Raw genomic sequence first — 18236 nt, 5'->3', positions numbered from 1 at the left:
TTCAGTAATAAGCCAACAGTATATTATATGTAACCATACAGCACTAAAAGGGGTCAACTGATTTTACTTTTAATACTTTAAGTACATTTTCTGTACACTTCTGTAGTTTTGAATGCGCTTTGTTACTAATTGTAACAGTATTTTTTATATTATCATATTGCTACTTTCACACCAGCAAAGAATAAATAAGATTTATGTAACCATATTGTAGCTGTTGTTTCTCTGAAGTGCTGCTCGGAACACACGTCATACACAAGTCAAGGCAAAAGAAATAACACTTGCAAGATTATGAACAACAGTTTAATACAGAAGACGGATTTCCCCCAAATCAGAAAGAAAAAAAAAAAATTCCCCTTAACTCACAAAGCTACTCACTGGAGATCTGATATGTCAACCACTGTGGGAATGAATATGAAGTTAACGAACAGGACGTACATTACAGCAGAAGCCTGTGACACTGTGGTTTAGCTCATCGATCATCATGCTGCCACTATGTTAGTGATGTCAACTGAGTTCAAAGCTACATTTGTACCTTGCAGGCTCTTGGTTGCATCCTTCAGATTGTAAAAACCACAGGAACAATTTTCTAAAAGGCATCAGTGTCAGATGCTCCACAATTTATCATCACAATACAAAGGATTATCATTAAAACACATGACATTTTAACCTCTGATTCTCCAATCAAGACCCTGTTTACATGCTTCCCCGAAGTCCCAAAATACATTAACACAGCATTAATGTTGTTTTTCCTTTCTCTTTTTTTTTTTTCTTCATATGTTCAGAAACTGTACACAGATTATATTGTTGCTGAAACAAACATGGAAGGTGGATCGTTTGGGAGCATCTTCTTACAGTGCTATTTCCGGATTATCTGAAATGCAGTGACACAAAAAGCACACAGCACAGTAATAACCTTTCCCAAAGCAATACTATTCCAGAAAATACAACAAAGGTTGGCTGATTTCTACCAGCCTGTGGCAGATTAACATGAAGATTACAAGGAACAGAAGCTGTTGTTAAGAATGTTTTTTGGTTAGTCTTCATTTTGCAATATTTATGGAAAAAAAAAAATAAACAACTGAGTTTTGACACTGAATTCTTATCAACTGCATAAGCTGCAGCCTTTAGCTCCAAACATGTTTTGAGCCTTAGCTGTAACTATTTTTTACCCCGGGATTCTTCCACATTTTTCATTTCAAAATACATTTTTTCATCGCAGCCTTCAGCTCAACATTACAAATTAAAACATCAATTATCTGATTATCTTACAGCAGGGTGTACAACTACATCAAATGGGTTGTCAAGCGCTCAAGGACGGAACAATTTTCCCCATACTTCTGAACACCGTTTGTCTTAATTCTGGACTTATTTTAAAATTCATGTTAGCACAGGACCTTGCAATCTGGCATATATGTGCTAATGTAGAGCAGCAATAGACAGCAGTAAAAGTGATAATCAACAGAGAAGAATCTCTTGACTACTGCCGTAAAGTGTTTATTTCATTGTCTTCCCCTTTTCCTCAGTCACTTCCATTCACAGATCTAATAGGCACTTGAACTACCTAATGTCCCAGTATACTCACCATGATATAATAAACACAGCTAGTTACACTAACGAGGTCATTACTTAAGACAATTAGCACATTATCAAATACTTCTTTGTCAACACTCTTTGTCTTCACATAACACATGTGCAGTATTATTGAGTAATAACAGTTTGAAGAAGTTGAAACACTTACAATTTATTCAATATGCACTCCTAAACAGCAAGGTGCTCTGAAATCTAATTAGATTGTCTACTCTTTAAATTTTCTATCAGTCAATGCTGTTAAGTTACTGCAATCATAACAATGTCTATGGACCCATGTGCAAAGAAGCCATGTTGACAAAGTCATGTCCCACATACTTTGCATCACTGTAGCAGGAACTAAAAACAACATTTACTCATTTACAATGAATCAGTTGTTTTAGATCTGTGAGCGGAAGGACGTACAACGGGGGGAAAAAACTTAACAACACACACTTGAAAGTATCTGCCTCTCTGCTTATCTCCATCTCGCTGAATCCCTTTGAGCTTTAGAGGTCAGGGGTGTTATGCTCATCCTAGCTGGGGGGCAGGTTCTGCGGTCCTGGCTGAGGCACACAGGCTTGCGGATGTCATCTGTTATTGCCAAACTCATCAGATGACCACGTTTTAAACAATACAAAGTAGAAAAACAACTTGGTTCTAAAAACCACTGAACACACACGCATACACACATACACGCTTGCATCAAAATAAACATCTGCTCTCATGTGATAAGAGTTAGGCTGGCAACGATCACTGAGGTTGAATGTAGGAAGGCAGTGCATGGAAAAGGCAAACTGGCATCAGGGATTGATTAGACGGGCCTGTTCTCTGACTGGGACTCGCTGTGGCTCACAAGGCCTTCTTGTTGACTGACTTGTGTAGGAGGAGATGGTGTGTAAGGAGGTGGGGCTTCATTTACACTAATTGAGTCTCCTCCCTCAGAAATGAGAGGAGTGTGATATGAAGGACGAGGAGCGTCTGCCTCACCACCATGGGCACACTCGCTGTAGGGAGGGGGCTTCAGATCATCCTCTGAAAGGAAAGGAGAAGAGAGGTCAAACTGGTCCATCAGCTTTATTCAAGTCTAAATATATGCAAGAGGCCAAATGAAAGCTTCAACATAAAGAAAACAGTTTTTTAAAAAGGGAAATATCATAATTTTATGTGATTTTCTGTTGTTTTTTTTTACTGTTATAATGTCGGATGTCTATGTTAAACATGTCAAAGTTCTAAAACTTGAGGTGAACATATGTAAAAATGCTCCCTGAAAGTCAAAAGCCAGGATTTCAGCCTGCTTTGAATGCTTCTTTTGCAAAGTTACTTCTACTTCCTCCTCGTGATGACAAATTGTTTGTGCATGCCCAAAAATGGCCGTATCTTCCATAACCTTTATTGCTAAGGTTGTTTTATGGATTATTGGCATTGTCTACTTGCATATTTTGGATCGGATTCCAGCTCAAACATGTACGGATGTATTTGAGAAGTTTCATTTGAAGTAAATAAAGAGGAAAAAGAAGTGAAATCCGACTACTATTGGGCTCATCGGGAGGGGGGCCTTAAAGAAACAGGAGCTAAAATGGCCTGTTTCAGACAGAGGCTGAACTGAGGGGCTGCATAAATGTGTAGAACTGGAAATGTGCATGACATGTCCCATTTAAACAATATTGTATGGCTGCAAGAACTACCTTCTTATTACCATTTCATGCATGAACACAATCAAAATATGTCTATTAGAGCAAGTCCTGAAACACACACACATTACTATTTGAGATATTAAAAAAAAAGATCTGATGTGATGACGAAAATGAGGCTGTATTAAATAGTGTAAGGCTGTATTCAGACCAAATTAGGCAGTGCGCCCACCACCGCAGGGTTGAGCAGAGGTGTGTGGGGGTGTGTTTATTTGTGCTCCATCACGTATTATTTTCTGATTATTTCACAGCGGTTAAGTTCTAGAGAACAAATATCCACGCCCACTCCTCCACTTGATCCTGCAGTGGTGGGCTGCACTGGCTGATTTGGTCTGATACGGCCTCATACAGTTAGTGGTGAAATGTCCCCATTTCAACCCCTTATAACCACATCCTGCTGTCAGACTGAACAAGCACTTCAGATCAAATGAGATACTGTATGCAAAAGAGGAGACTGAAACTCAGAATGAAACATTTGGCCTCTGCTACTTTGTGCCCTGTAAGACAAACTCTTTCACAAACTTGCAATGCTATCGGACACACAAATCTATAGTTAGTCTTGTGAGAGACAGAGAAGGTTGAATGTAATGTGAGCACTATACCCAGCTCTGTTCTCATTTAAATATTACTGTGAAGAAGAAGGGAGAGCAACGGAGCGATTAGGAATAGAAATACAATATGAAAAATGGATTGGGGTGATGTAGGGGAAACATGGCGTAATAAAGAAAAAAAAAAAAAAAGTAGGCAAAATGTGACAGCTCCCCAAGTACAAGTAGTCTGCTGGGGGATGTGGGCTTTTCTTAGTTAAGAGACAATTTCCTCTTACAAGCTTTGTTTCTGCCTACACAGCCAAAAACAAGGAAGAGAAATTAGTTAACTTATACTGACACATGGTGTATAAAGAAAAACTGTTGAAACAGTTTGTTTCATTATGATTACATTATTTTTGCTTTATAAAGCAAATGGAGCACTGTGTTTGCATTCGTGTGAGACTAGTTTACAAATGTAAGTACTGTAGACTACTGTAATATTTTAGTTCAACCTGGTTGTGGTGATGACCACTATAAATCAGTACAGCACCAGGCTGACCATCATCACACTGATTCTGACAGAGTATTGATGCTCGCAGTGTTGGCGAAGGTGCATTTTGTTATGAGGCCCTTTGACCTGTACACTATAAGTGAAGCTAATTGGATTAGTCAAGTGTATGCCAATAAGTGAACAAGTCATAACTTTAGGCATACTTTACTGGATGCTGTGAACCATTTAAGAAACGCCTTTTATATTTTAACCGAGAGACAGTATGTGAATGTACTGCAGCCAAGAGCTGTGGCTTACAGGAAGTTATGAATGAAGAAGTGGAAGTGATCAGTTTGATGAATGAGGAAGCAAAGGACAACTGATATATTACTGGGTGAGAATGTGTGAAAGTGCTACCTCCAGAGACTGCCTCATATGGTGGTGGCATGTCCAGGTTGGAGAAGGATGCAGCTGGTGGCAGGGCTGTGGAGGGCTCCTCTATTGAGAGGTCATCCTGGACACCATACCAACTCGGCCAGACAGAGGTTTGCTACAGCGGAACAGAAACACAATTATGGTCAATGACGCATACAGAAAAGCAGAAGCATACATAAACACGAGCGCTTATACACGTACACTCACACTTGCAGCAAAAAGAGGCAGTTGAAACAGTCAGAAATCAATCAGGTAAAGCCAACTGCATAAATGTCAACACTGCTAACACAATAAGGACACCAACTAGGCTGGTTTTACTGTACACATCTCTGGAGAAGACACTGCTGCTGGTTATGATAATATTGAATTTCTTTGTCTGCCCCTCCAGTGAGCCTTCCCTTTAACTCTTTGCTTCTTTGCCTTGATCGACATACACCAGTTTAAACACACTTCAGTACAAACATCACTAAACAAACAGCAAGACAATATTCTTGGAAAAGACTGAGATCATGTGTGGTGATAAGGGCTGCCCCTCTTAAACTACTTCTCTGTATTTAAACAAGTGTTTTCCAACATGGGGCTGACCAGCATGGACATTTTCATCCAAAACCTGACGAACCGTGTAAACTCCCCATAAAGCCGTTTACACAAAACGCAAGAGTGAGACGTCAGCTAGTGCATCACATAAATAGGCAGCTGATGAACATGATACACTAGATTGTGACATTTGCAGTTTTAATTCTATTTTCAGTCTCTTTAAGTAAATAGGGAGACGGGGAAAAAAGATACAGCCTACATGACTAATATCGCACATAAACAAGGGTGTTTAATCACCTGAATAGATCTAATGTGTTGGTTGCTATAAACAGTTAGGCCTCTGATCCCACCTACATCTTCTGAAAAAGCCGTCTTAAACTCTCAGCTAGCTAATTGCAAAAGTAACAGGAAAAAGCCACATGAGGTTATCGAGTAGGGAAGTCAGCGATGATGGACAGATGACCTCGCAGCCTGATGACTTAATTAGTTCAAAATCAGCATCCTGTTGTGGGCGTGATGTGGAGAGATGAGGAAACACACAGCTCCGACAGACCACGCCAACCAAATCTATTTACTGCACCAAGCATATAGCGGTCTATACAGTTATATAAGTACTGTTACATGTTTATGGCAGATCGAATTGCATCCTTGCAGTCTGGCTAAAAAAAAAGAAAAGAAAAAAAAATGTTTTAAAGAAATGGTCCAAAAACAATTAAAATGAAATCTAATCATCTATAAACTATTAATCTCTTCCATCTCTCATCTCTCTCTCTCTCTCTCTCTTTCTCTCTCGAGGGCCTACATGCATCAAAAGTTTTTCCTTATAGCTCTTATGGGTACACTTTGTCTTTTCAGGTAACCATGAATAAGATTATCCGGGAGGCTTAGTAAGTGATACTATATCAAGACTTTTTCCCCCCACTATGTTTGATTCATTTAAGCCCAGAACTCGAGTCGTCTTGGCGTCTCTCCAGAAAACTTTCAGGGTGCCGGGTTATGGATGACCATGGGGCCTCCCTGCTGCACATTCCATTAAAATCTAAACAGGGAACATTATACACCAGAGACGGCAGAGGGAACAAGGGGGAGAGGTAAGAAGAGCAGGAAAAAGAAGGAAAAGGATTGAAGACAGGGATGCAGAAAAGGTAGGAGTAAACAGAAGAGTTGCAGGACAAGAATATATTAGGAAACAGAGTGTGAGGGAGAAAAGATGAGCACAGGAAGGTGGGAGGGTTTCAGTTATGAAATTAAGTCTGTGATTGTCATCATATGAGCAATGTGTCATTATAAATAACACCGGATCTGTAGCCAATAAATGTCTGATAAGAAATGACATCTGGCAAACTTAAGCTGGGCTGGACTTTCTCTCAAATCATGCAAACATTTCAGATAGCACACAGGATGTTATAACTGGTCTAAGGGAAATCCAAGGCCAAAAGCCCGGGCACCTCTCAGTTTCAATTGCATCATTTATATTTTTAAAAATGGGGCATTTCCTGTTGCACAAATATTCCAAACAATGCTAAAAATATCACAAGTTGGGCTCCTTAGATGTGACTAGTACAATGATAAAAACGCAAAAGCTGGGGCAGTGTGAAGACTAACAGGAGGTTTACTTTTTATACCAACTTCCACTTAAATTGAGTCAGTTCTTAGAAAAATGTGGTCATACTTTCATCATCCATAACACATCTTTTGCACTAAGTCATGATAAGTGGGCTATAGTTAAAAATGAGTTGGAAAAATGTCCAAAAATCTGTTTTATATGATTCACGGAGCATATTTTGGGCGGGTTCTGAATCATGGAGATTGCTTCCAGGTGTTTTAGAGAGGCAGTAAAGCATAAAGGCCCTGGGGGAAGCACAAACATGAGGACGGTCTAAACCTGTGGCATAGCCCACAGAAAGGACTCCATACAAACTGATGTTAAGGAAAGACATAACTGTTCTCGACGTATCACCGAAAACATCAACACAAATTAAACCACATTCAACTACCACTTGAAGGCAGCAATAAAAGAAGCCTGCACTCTTTAACAAACTTCGAAATATATAAGAAAAGCAAGTGTAACATCCACAAAATGTAAGAAGTGTTTTAAACTGAACAATTAATAATGATCTGTTAGAAAGCAGTGTAACAAGCTCCATAGACTTATCTCAATCTAAAGCAAATGAAAAGGCAAGAGGAGGATATCATTTGTTCCAGTTTACATGTGATAAGAGATTGCTATATCAAGATTTGGGCTATTACAAAAAAAACTCCAGTTACAGAAACATTTTTTAAATGTAGAGAAATATCGAGTCATTTGAGCAGCATGTATTGCTTTCTGTAAATCACTCTGCTCCTGTCTTGCTGTCAACATCTTTACTGATGATATTTGCACAAAAAGATCTCACATCTATTGGTGAAATTTTACAATCGTGCTTTAAAAAAAAAAAAAAAAAAAAAAAAAGGGGCCACCTACGCACTCAACCTTACATATTAACTGAAGAACTGTCAGACCTCTGATGTCAACAAGGTCAAACAAACTGAACAGAAAAATGCAAGCATGCACGTGCATGCAAACCAGCAGCATGTAACTATTAATGTCCACAAGCAAGCAGTACGTCACTGAAAGTGAAATGTGGCCTGTCTTGTCATTCTGTTTGAAGTGAGAGTGACTGACTCAAAACCACATGCCCTCTCCAAAGAGCAAACAACTCCTCTGCAAAAATGTAACACATCAGTGACCTTATTTGGCTTTTACTTACTCACCGTACCATACTCTAGTCTCTCAGCCTATGTAAAGCAATCCTCTTTATAACCAAAATCCTTAAACCCATGTATACATTGCCTCAGCCATAATGAAAACATGTCCTGGAGGCACAGAAACTTCTTCTTCTGTAGTTGACAGCTAGCTTATGTTTTACAAATGTAGGATGTGAGGGTTTACACTTACACTTTGTCTCTCACACATTTGATGAAGGTATGCCCTTCCTCCAACAATTACTATCTGAGCATTGCGTGGGTTGCTCAGGTATGCTGCCAGTTGCCTCTGTCTTGATCGGTACCAGCACACATAGAAGAATATCTTGATGATGATGAATATAATAACAACTCTGTGAAGCAGAAAAGGAAAGCAAGAAAGCAGATTAATGGGAAATGTGTGGGCAACTTTACAGATCAGTTCCAAAGTCCACCTCAGTTTCTAAAAAATGCTGTAATTATCCCACTAGACAGGTTATACTCACATGTACCAGTACAGCTCCATTTTTGTGAGATGTCGATCACTGGCCAGAGGCTCTCATAGTTGAGGAACAACTTGGCTGATACCTGGCCAAAAACACAACTTGTCAGAATTTTTGGAAATTTTCTAACTAAATGACGAAATCCATTACCTCACCTTTATTTAATCAGTTAATAAGATAAGTCACTTTTATAAACACAGAAGCTCAAAACATCCAACATGCCTTAACTGGCTAGGTTAAGTTAAATGTTTAACCACTTTCAGTAACTTGAAACAGATGTTTAGCACAACAGCTCCTCCGTTTAGTGAGTGAGTGAGCTAGCAACCAAAATTTGCTAAAAGCAAACATAAGAAAATGATGGTGGACTTACTTTTTCGCGACAACTTCGCCTTCTGACTTAGCTGGCGAGCTGTGCCATTTCCCTTGTCGTTCCGGGGATGTGATGCGAGTAGAGCTCCAGGAACCAGCTGAGGCTATAGGCTAGTTTAGCTCGGCTATCATGTAACGTTAGCAGGCCACAACAATAACAACAGCCGCTTCTCTATTCACCCACGCCGCCGAAAAAAAACTACTGTAACTGACCTGCTTTATTAACATGCCTTCTTGGGAGTATATACAAGGAAGAGCACTAGCTACTTATTCGGCAAGTTGTTTGTGAACTTTGTGAAAAATCTAAACTAGTCCTGAGTTTTAGCTAGCATTATAGGCTTCACCTAGCACATCCCTGTGCGTTCAATGCTGCCTTGGATTTTACAGTGGGCGGTGTTCTGCTCTTGTTGCCTTCTGTGCTTCCCCTAAACTACCCCCTCTCGCCACAGACGTCAATTACGTAATAATTACATTTTATCAGTTTCGTTGTAAGCTCAAATGCCGTCGTTGCTGTAAGAAATAACAGCGTTATCTCGAAACTGTTGTTGCTTTGTTACTTTGAACGTTGCTTTTATAACCAAGCGCCACAGAGCTACTTTGTAATGCCTTAGGATAATGTAAACGCGAAGAGCTATCTCAAGTAGGTTCATATTATTTTATTTTCTGTATGGCACCAAGAAAATTTTAATTCACCCCCCCAACCCAAGATTACATTTCAGCAACAGCGTTATCACACACACACACACACACACACACAAAAAAAAAGAAAAAAAAAGATCTTTCCGTGGTGACTTTGGGGTGCGTTTCTTTGGGCTCCATCACAAATGTTAACATTTCTGATGGTCATGGAAGGTAGCAAAGGCTCGTCGAACAAAAGGGTAAAAATAAACAAAATAACAGCATATTTCTATAAACTAAGCCATCATAATATCATACGCATACAAATACTGTTGTAGAATAAGCTTTGTGTTCATTGTTAATAATCTTCAATGATCATACATGTGTTTAGTTAATGTTGAGTCTTCAAAGTCAATTTCCCCGTGATACCTTTGATAAGCCATTCACAGACAGCCATTCAAATACTGATGATGGTGACAGGACTTTCACAGGACATAAAAGACGTAAATGAAACTGAAATCATTCAATAATCTAAAAGGTCATGTCAGGTTGTTCCTACATCCCCTGATGCTTTGCCGCCATCTAGTGGCCATTGTTGCATAATGCAATGAACCAAAGAGAGAATTAATTACAGATTGCGCAGGACACAAAAACTAAAATAAACGTGCAATAAAATAAAGGTGTAATTGATATAAATTGATGAAGTCAAAAAAACTCATCAGAATATAAAGGTGAATGTGATTGATCTAATTTCCAAGCAGAACACCAGTAATCAGCAACATCTCTCAAATGACAGAGATATGACATAGAGATGTGACATAGTACTTTAAACAAAAATATCTAAAGGTTTAAACAAAACAACCAACTAGCAACACCCAAATTTAACCACACATACAATTCAACAAAACTGAAAGATCAATCATTGTGTCATCCATAGTTTCAGTCCAACATTTTCAGAATAAAGAAAACACTGATATTTTTGTTGGATATTATGTTGCTGTGCACATAACAAAAACACTTTTTTATTTATTTATTTTAAAAAGTATTTCAGACCTGGCAAGAGTATTTGATTAGTTACTTCGAAATATGGATTATCTTTTAGTAAACACAAAACAAAACAAATCCATGCTACCTTATCCTGAATATGTGCATTTGCCCCTGCCATTGAAACCCTATTTGTAGCAAATTTGTGTGATTTGTAAAACAGTAACACATTAGAGTCAAATCATCATTTTATAATCAGTGAAAGTGATGCTTTGCAAAGCTCTTCACCAAATGCTGGTCAGTATACTGCTGTGTCAAAGTTTATATCAACTATACTTGTTGATATTTACCATAACAGCTTTTAATCGTAACTTAAATTTAAATTTACACCCTCAGCTATTTTTGCAATAACACAAACCTGCTTTTAAGAGACATTCTTCACATTATCAATATTTTGTCAATGACATAACACTTCTGAGTGGCTTAGTCCATTCTCTTTCTTATCGGTTATCTTCCACAATGATGGTGCGTCTTGGGTAGGTGTCCATTTCCACAAATATGTAACGGAACTCGTATTTTCCAGTTTCAGGATTCTGTAAAATGACAAGTAATTAGATATTTCTATGATAAAACAGTGTCTCAATATTGCCAGAGAAAAAAATTTGGAATTACATCTAACTCTCACCTCTGTAAATTTACAGTCTCTGCTTTACAATTTCTTTTACTGGCCTTTGGTATTTTACACATGTTTAATACATTGTCATGGACCAAAGGATTGGAGAAAGACCAACCTCTTTTGACTCTGAATGTACGGTTCCTTTGCGGCCTGGCTCTGAGCCTTCGATGTAAAACTTAAGTCTCATATGCTTCAGTCCGTCCTTCAGGTACTCCAAATGACTAAGTGGAAACACACACACAATTTAAAAATACTGTAATACCTCATTATTACCTCCACATACATATTTGCTTATGTGTAATGCAACCTATTTAAAACACTGATATATATAATATAATAATATTTTGCAATAGTGCTGAATGCTTTAACTTTTGACTTGACTGAAGGCACATATTGATACAAGGAATAAAAGCATATGACAACTAAAAATGTCATACCTATAAAGAAATGTGCAATTTATTCATTTACCCTCATGTACTAACAATCAGCAGCTTGCTTGGACATTCGCTTTCTAATCAATGTTCACAGTAAGAAAATTCAAACCTGACTTGCTGCCTCCTTCCTCGACGGGTCGTCTCACCATAACACTTGATTGGTTCTCCAAAAGCACCAATAACCTGCAAAAATGTTTTAATGCAGTTTACTTTACAACATAACATCAAGAATCGAATTACTGTCATCCTTAGCAGGCAACTCTTATGTAGCATTAGTTAAAGCCACCAGATTTAGAATTACTTTGTAAATTGTCAGATTAGGTATAGGTAGAGTACAGTAAATGTACAATATGTAGTTATGTACTGTTAGCGGGCAAGTTATCTGTATGTTGTTGAATTGTTTAGGAGAGAGATACTGTTTGGGCTCAACAACCTGTGATCTCATTCTTACCTCTGGGTGCAACCTGACTTTGTCGAAAGCTTTCCCATAGATTTTATTTGGACTCGAGGTGGAAAACAGCTCCTGGAAGACCACATATAACAGACCACCTGAAACACACACACATACAGGACAAAAACAAGTTAGGATGCACTATAACTGAACAAGAGCTTCAGTTTGAATGAGAAGCAATAAATCTGCAATTGTTTGTGATAGCATCTCTTGGCGTCTTGACGTACTCACCTGTCACTCCAAGCCCGATGAGTACAACTATCAGGTAGGTGAAGTCTCGGCCAGCATCTTTCACTGGAAGACATTTGGGAGTGCAAGGGTGTTATAGAAATTATAATTCTGACCCAAAATAATACAAATAATTTGTTTCTGAAATGATTAGCCAACTCTAACTAACTGTCCTGGTGCTTTATAAAGTCACTTGTGAAAGATATACGTCATGTTTGTCATGATATGTAGAGACTTGGAGGACAAAACACTGGATTAGTGAATAATGAAAACAGATGGTTACTGCTGTACTATAGTTCCTGGCATGAGCTGTGAGAGGTGCTAGGAAAAGGACAATCTTGCCACCTCCAATATATAGTAATATCATAAGTTTTACACTCATATTCATCTATGTGCAGTACATCATCATTACTGTTTTGTTGCTCATACTGTGCAGTTTCTTTGACTTTGATACCAATATTGATATCGGATACTGGTCCAACATTGACTCAAATATCATTGACTATGGGCTGATCAGGTATTGGATACCATTGTTTTAATAAATAACAATTCAGTAAATGTATATCTATGTATTTATTTGTTACATTTTGTTTTACAAAGTTAGGAAAGCAAATGTTTAAAGCTGGAATGCGGGACTTTTGTCTCCCCCTTCTGGCAGTGAGAACTTACACTTTTCCTAGACATTAATAAGCTGCATACAGCTTATTAATTAAACACTGGTATCGGTTTCGTTATCGGGACTTAAAAAGTCGGATCAGTGCATCCCTATTTAAGAGACGAATTAAATCAAATCTGTGTCAGTGTGATGTCTTACCTTTCTGTGCAGCTGAAGGCTTTGGGCTCCCACTCTGATACTTGGAAACTGATGTCTGCCCGCCGTCTCTCTCCTCAGGACTGCTTTTATTTCTGGTTGTAGAGTGCAGAGAAATGCCCCTCCGTGTCTGTGCCTGTGCGAAGCAGCTCAGTACTGGCAGGACAGAAGAAGGAGCCTGAACTCCTTTGTGAAAGCTCAGTCTCGACATTGTTGACACTGTCCTGTGTGTGTGCATGAGCAAGCTAACATGTGTCAGTTTGCATGTCTGTACAGCGTATTGTGTCGCTGTCTGTTGAAGATTCCGGTGTAAAGCTTTCAATATCTGCCTATAAGCCATGATAGTGTCCTCTGTGGGTCAGCTTAAAACTCTTATGTTGCCTACACAACCAGCTAGCAAAGTCGAGCTAGTGTTTTAGTGTTAGAAAGCAAAAACAGTAACCTACCGTAGTCTATAATAGTATGAAAAGCAAGTTATTATACATGAATGCGCAACTTACAACAGAAACTAACCCAAACAAACAGACTGTGCTACAACCATGGTCAAACCAACAGTGCTATTTGAAGTCTTTGAGGCGCATACTTGTGTCGTCACGCACAACGCACAGGATTCATGGGAGATTGAGTTTATGATGTGGCACCAAACCTGCTTGCACCACCCACAGTCTACACACCTTCACACGATTTTTAATCGTTGTTAATGACACTGAAAAGGTTCAATTATTTAAACTTAAGCTTTTAAATGAAAGAAACACACAAGAGTTATAGTTCCAGCTCATATTTTTTAAATTAATAATGGCAGCTATGTGCTGCACAATGATAACCAAATGGATATGGGAATCAATTTTAGGTAACACTTTATAATACTGTTACCATTTTTGGTAACACTTTATAATACAGCCCGCGTTTTACGGTGTAACTTCCTCGTATGAATCCGTACATATAAAATACTCTCCGGTTCTTACTCGTACTTAACTGTAGATACAGCGGACGAAAACAAAACAACGAGAAACAAGGGAGTAACAATTAGGGTTTTAAAGTGTAACTTCCCAACATTTACCATGTAACTTCCCGAAACTTATGGTGTAACTTCCTCGTATGAATCAGTACGTTACATGTGTATATGTGTACTAAGATCAAATATTTTTGCTCATGGCAGTTATGACAATCATTTTTTATGCATGTGTGTTTGACAGGCAAGCTTCACCCACTCTCAAGAGATTTATTATGCTTATGTCTTCTACTTCATTGTATGAATTTGAATAGAACAAGTCATGAAATGGGTCTATACTTTTGAAAATAAGCTCCTAGCACCCATGTTGGTCCAGCACTGCAGCAGCTCATAACAGGCAAACTTACCTCTCTCCAGTGCACAGCTATGAAAGGCTTGTATTGTCATCCGAGGATGAAAAAACAACAATAAAGTAATGTAATAATATACATAGTATATCTTTGATTACACAATAATAAGGTACGCAGGAAGTTATGAAAAATGATTTTATTCTTTAATTACACATAAATCACAACGTATGTGTTGTTCTCCCAGTCTTACTCTGTAGGTACAGACTACTTACCCTATAAGTACATGGTAACAACAGGGAGGAGGCTGGATTATTAAGTTCACACTGTTCCCCAGTCCTTACTCTGTAGGTACAGACTAGTTACCCTATAAGTACATGGTAACGACAGGGAGCGGGCTGGATTATGTTCTCCCGTCCTTACTGAGCTGTTTGGTTCTGTTACCTTTCATGTCACAATCTAACAACATGCAATGTGTCATTAACAACACACCAGACCAACATTTTGAACAGACAATGAGAAAACGTTATTGAACATGATTAAATAGAATATTTTTCATTTATAACTTCTTAACTATATAAACTACTATTATACAATATAAATATTCTATAAGAAGAACAAAACAGGAAACTATGTTTAAATTGTAAATGTAACAGACCAAGGAGACACCAAAGTTTTCCCCTCCTGAAGCTATATCCATCTGTAATTGCAATTATTGAAGTGTATTACAGTATAGTGAAGTCTAAAACACACATGCACACAATTGTTACATAACAGCATTCATTACATTAACCACACCCCCCCAATCCACACACCCACAATTAAAATTGATAGTTACATGTTATTCTGATGTTACGTAATTTGTAGTAGTGAATAACAGTTTAAAATAAAAAGCACAATGGCACCAGAAATACAGGTATAACATTTTCACGTACAGTGCACATACTGTACCTCGGCAATGATGCTTGTCAGAGCCATCGTTGTTCTGTCCACATGATCCATGGTTTCAAGGCCTGGGACACACAGATTGATTGATTTTGTTTTCAGATTTGATTCTGTATGTTTTTCAGGACGTACTCATACCTGTGTATGACCCGCTCAGGTGAAGTCAAGTGTTATATTTCTTTCCCATACTTGTTAGGTGTTAGGTAATAAACAGTACTGTGCTCTTGGTTTAATAAACAGTACAAACTATAACTCACTATATATTAAATAAAAACAGACATTAACGTTACTCCCTAAAGTAGAGTGAACTATGTAGAGTAAATGTGGGCTGTATTGTAAAGTGTTATCCAATTTTATTCACTATATTATTTTTGATTATGATAGGAAAATAATTAGGGCCATAGTTTTGCAAGTACTGTTGTCTCAAAAATACCAAATAAAATCTCTGAATTTTTAAAAATTATTTGTATTTGTTTTATGTTATTTAACTGTTTAATAATATTTTCTGTAGGTTTTATTTCCTAACATGAGGGTCTAAACAGGGTTTTAAAACCATCTTCACACTGGCCAGGAATACAGTTGTGGTGGGGAAATACCATGCCTTTAATGTCCGAATAATCATTTGCTAGCTTAAAAGCTGTCACCTTTAAACATGCCTAGTCTAAAAATATGGGAATCAGCATATACTAAAAAAACCCACATTAACTTGTGGAATATTTCCCCCAGATTGCTAAAACCCACAAATTCCCAGAGGAAATATTGAGGACATGATTTTGTGGTCCTTAGGTAGCTACGGCTCTGAATAAAAGAAGATGGAATAGAATAGAAAATTTGCCATTACTGACAAAATAAAACATCACAATAGAATCAGTAAACATTCGTTTATTGAAAACATTCTGTCCAGCATTTTCTTAATGTGTTATATGCAAATGACTTGAAAAAAAAGATAAAATGCAATGAAATTTGACAAAGAGAAAGACAGATAAACAAATAAATAATAATGCTCAGACATCTTTGAAAGTATAAATAAAGGTTAGTTGATGGGTCAGTAGGATCATGTATGCACCCATTGATGAAATTTAATCTCATTTTATTTCATACATCCTGTCATTTTGTCATCTCAACAGGGCTTTCAGCAATCATTTAGATATAAAAACAATCTGATATTCTACTGTAAAGACATCAATAAAAAGAAATGTAATGTGAATTCAGCAGCTGAAATATGGACTTTCATATCTTTGTGGTTACATGAAAATGATTTTAAAAAACCTGATTCTGTTTTTTTTTCTTCCATTAACAACTTTACATTAAAGGTATTCTATTTTTCAAAAGACAAAGTTTCAGTCCCATATCTGAAATTATCAGTGTTCCATGGCTCGTCAATCCTTGCCAGGTGTGGAGCACCGGTTGGGGAAATGCACCTCTGCGGTCCAAAGCAAAGAAAAAAACTTGATGCATACACCACAAACTTTTTAAAAAAATGTTTCTCATCACAACACTCTACATTGGTAAAGTTTCTCAGAGCAACAGTTCACTCAAGATGCACAAGGGGGAGAAACCTTAGCTCCGAATGTTGTCAAACTTGGCAAGATGCAGAGGAATGATGCATCTGTCTGATGTATCTGCAGAGAAATGAAAACACTATTACTTTAAGTCTGTTCTAGGTCCTACACTTTTCTCATCTGCTGCCTGGGCTGCTTGTGATCGAATTGGTTCAGACTTACTTAATTACTGATGTGTCTGCATCCATTTATTTACTGGCAGATGAGTTTGTGAGAGAGAAAGTGAAAAACAGAGTGAAAGATAGGAGTGTGCATGTGTGCATTGTTTTGGACAGTTTTAATACCTATAATAGAAGTGTTCACACAGTTGGAAAACAGAGAGACAACTCACAGACATCAGCACAATGTGTCTTAAGAAAAGAAAAATATTTTATTCAAAATCTGCAGGAATACGGTTCTGTGTATGGATTGTGTGAATGAAGAGGTAAAAGTGCAGAGAGTATGGATGTGAATAATACATATAGGGCATTGAATACAGAATAAATAATGTACACATAGATGGCATATACGTTGAAACTGACACAGAAAGAAGAAAATAAGTACTTGGACAAGAGAATTTGCAGAAGAGGAGTTGTACCAAAAATAAGCTCATGAATCTCAAACTTGGACCTAAAAAAGTGGGACATTTTTAGTAGTAATAGTAGGGTTTTTTTGTTTTTTGCCAGTGTTAGTGTAGACTAGAAAAGCTAGCAAAGTAAATAGTTAGCCTAGCTCCCCTTGGAGTAAACAAGTAAATAAGTGGTCACCATGGACACTGGTCAGCAGGCAGCTAACACCATGTCTTAACTGAATGTGACACGAGCGATCGTCAGCGACAAGATCAGTTTGTTCGCTTTGTTTTCTATTGGAATGTCCTTACTGGCCGTGAGCAATGAAGTGATGCAGTGCTGTGCAGCGTGATGCGGCATGCCGTTTTGAGCTGAACTTTTGTTGGATGCCCTGTTTCTATTTATTCCCTGTCGCTCATGTTGAAAGCGTGTCATGGATGAGGAACAGCTGATTCATTTAGTTGAAATGAGGAGTTATCTCTATGATACCTCTTCATTTCACTGCAAAAACCTAAATAAGGTAGCAGCTGGCTGGAGGGAGATTGCCAGGGAGCTGGTTAAGTTGCTGTTGGCTATATGTTGTCATTTCCAGTAAAGAAACATCTAAATATTACAATATAAAAGATGTGTTTTCTGTTTAAAAAGTACAAACGTAGGATAGCAAGGTCTCACCCATCTTTTACTTGAGTGGTTACGTCTCTAATCTGATCTTGAGTGCATAGCTAATAGATACGTGGTTTGTTAACTTGGCATAACAGAAGTGCATATTTAATGGATTCAGTGTGGATTCAGTGTATCTGATGTTACTTGATGCAATGTGATAGTCAGACGC

General features: G+C 37.9%; 2 protein-coding genes across 2 annotated transcripts in view; both read right to left on the bottom strand.

The window, feature by feature from the left end:
* Positions 1-286: 286 nt before the first annotated feature.
* timm21 (translocase of inner mitochondrial membrane 21) lies at positions 287-13634 on the bottom strand. The gene is made up of 10 exons (XM_044339518.1): positions 13054-13634; positions 12243-12305; positions 12012-12109; positions 11670-11743; positions 11242-11347; positions 8850-11043; positions 8483-8564; positions 8191-8350; positions 4698-4830; positions 287-2601 (listed from the first exon to the last, which is right to left on the bottom strand). The coding sequence occupies exons 1-6, from the start codon at positions 13388-13390 to the stop codon at positions 10951-10953; spliced, it is 771 nt and encodes a 256-aa protein (XP_044195453.1). The 5' UTR covers positions 13391-13634; the 3' UTR covers positions 287-2601; positions 4698-4830; positions 8191-8350; positions 8483-8564; positions 8850-10950.
* A 2580-nt stretch (positions 13635-16214) lies between these two features.
* Positions 16215-18236, bottom strand: part of neto1l (neuropilin (NRP) and tolloid (TLL)-like 1, like) — an 84595-nt gene continuing 82573 nt past the window's right edge. The window contains exon 12 of the mRNA XM_044340480.1: positions 16215-16916. The gene's annotated coding sequence lies outside the window, so the exon portion shown is untranslated. The remainder of the gene's footprint in view (positions 16917-18236) is intronic.

The sequence above is a fragment of the Thunnus albacares genome, chromosome 21, assembly GCF_914725855.1.
Source record: "Thunnus albacares chromosome 21, fThuAlb1.1, whole genome shotgun sequence".
Lineage (NCBI taxonomy): Eukaryota > Metazoa > Chordata > Actinopteri > Scombriformes > Scombridae > Thunnus > Thunnus albacares.
This window is presented reverse-complemented; position numbering and strand designations above follow the sequence as displayed.

Excerpts from the sequence above, each read along its gene's own strand:
- timm21 (XM_044339518.1), bottom strand. The coding sequence starts at position 13,390 with ATGGCTTATAGGCAGATATTGAAAGCTTTACACCGGAATCTTCAACAG. Across the intron at positions 12,110-12,242 it reads CATCGGGCTTGGAGTGACAG|GTGGTCTGTTATATGTGGTC; the intron begins GTGAGTACGTCA and ends TGTGTGTTTCAG. Across the intron at positions 11,044-11,241 it reads TACATTCAGAGTCAAAAGAG|AATCCTGAAACTGGAAAATA; the intron begins GTTGGTCTTTCT and ends GTCATTTTACAG.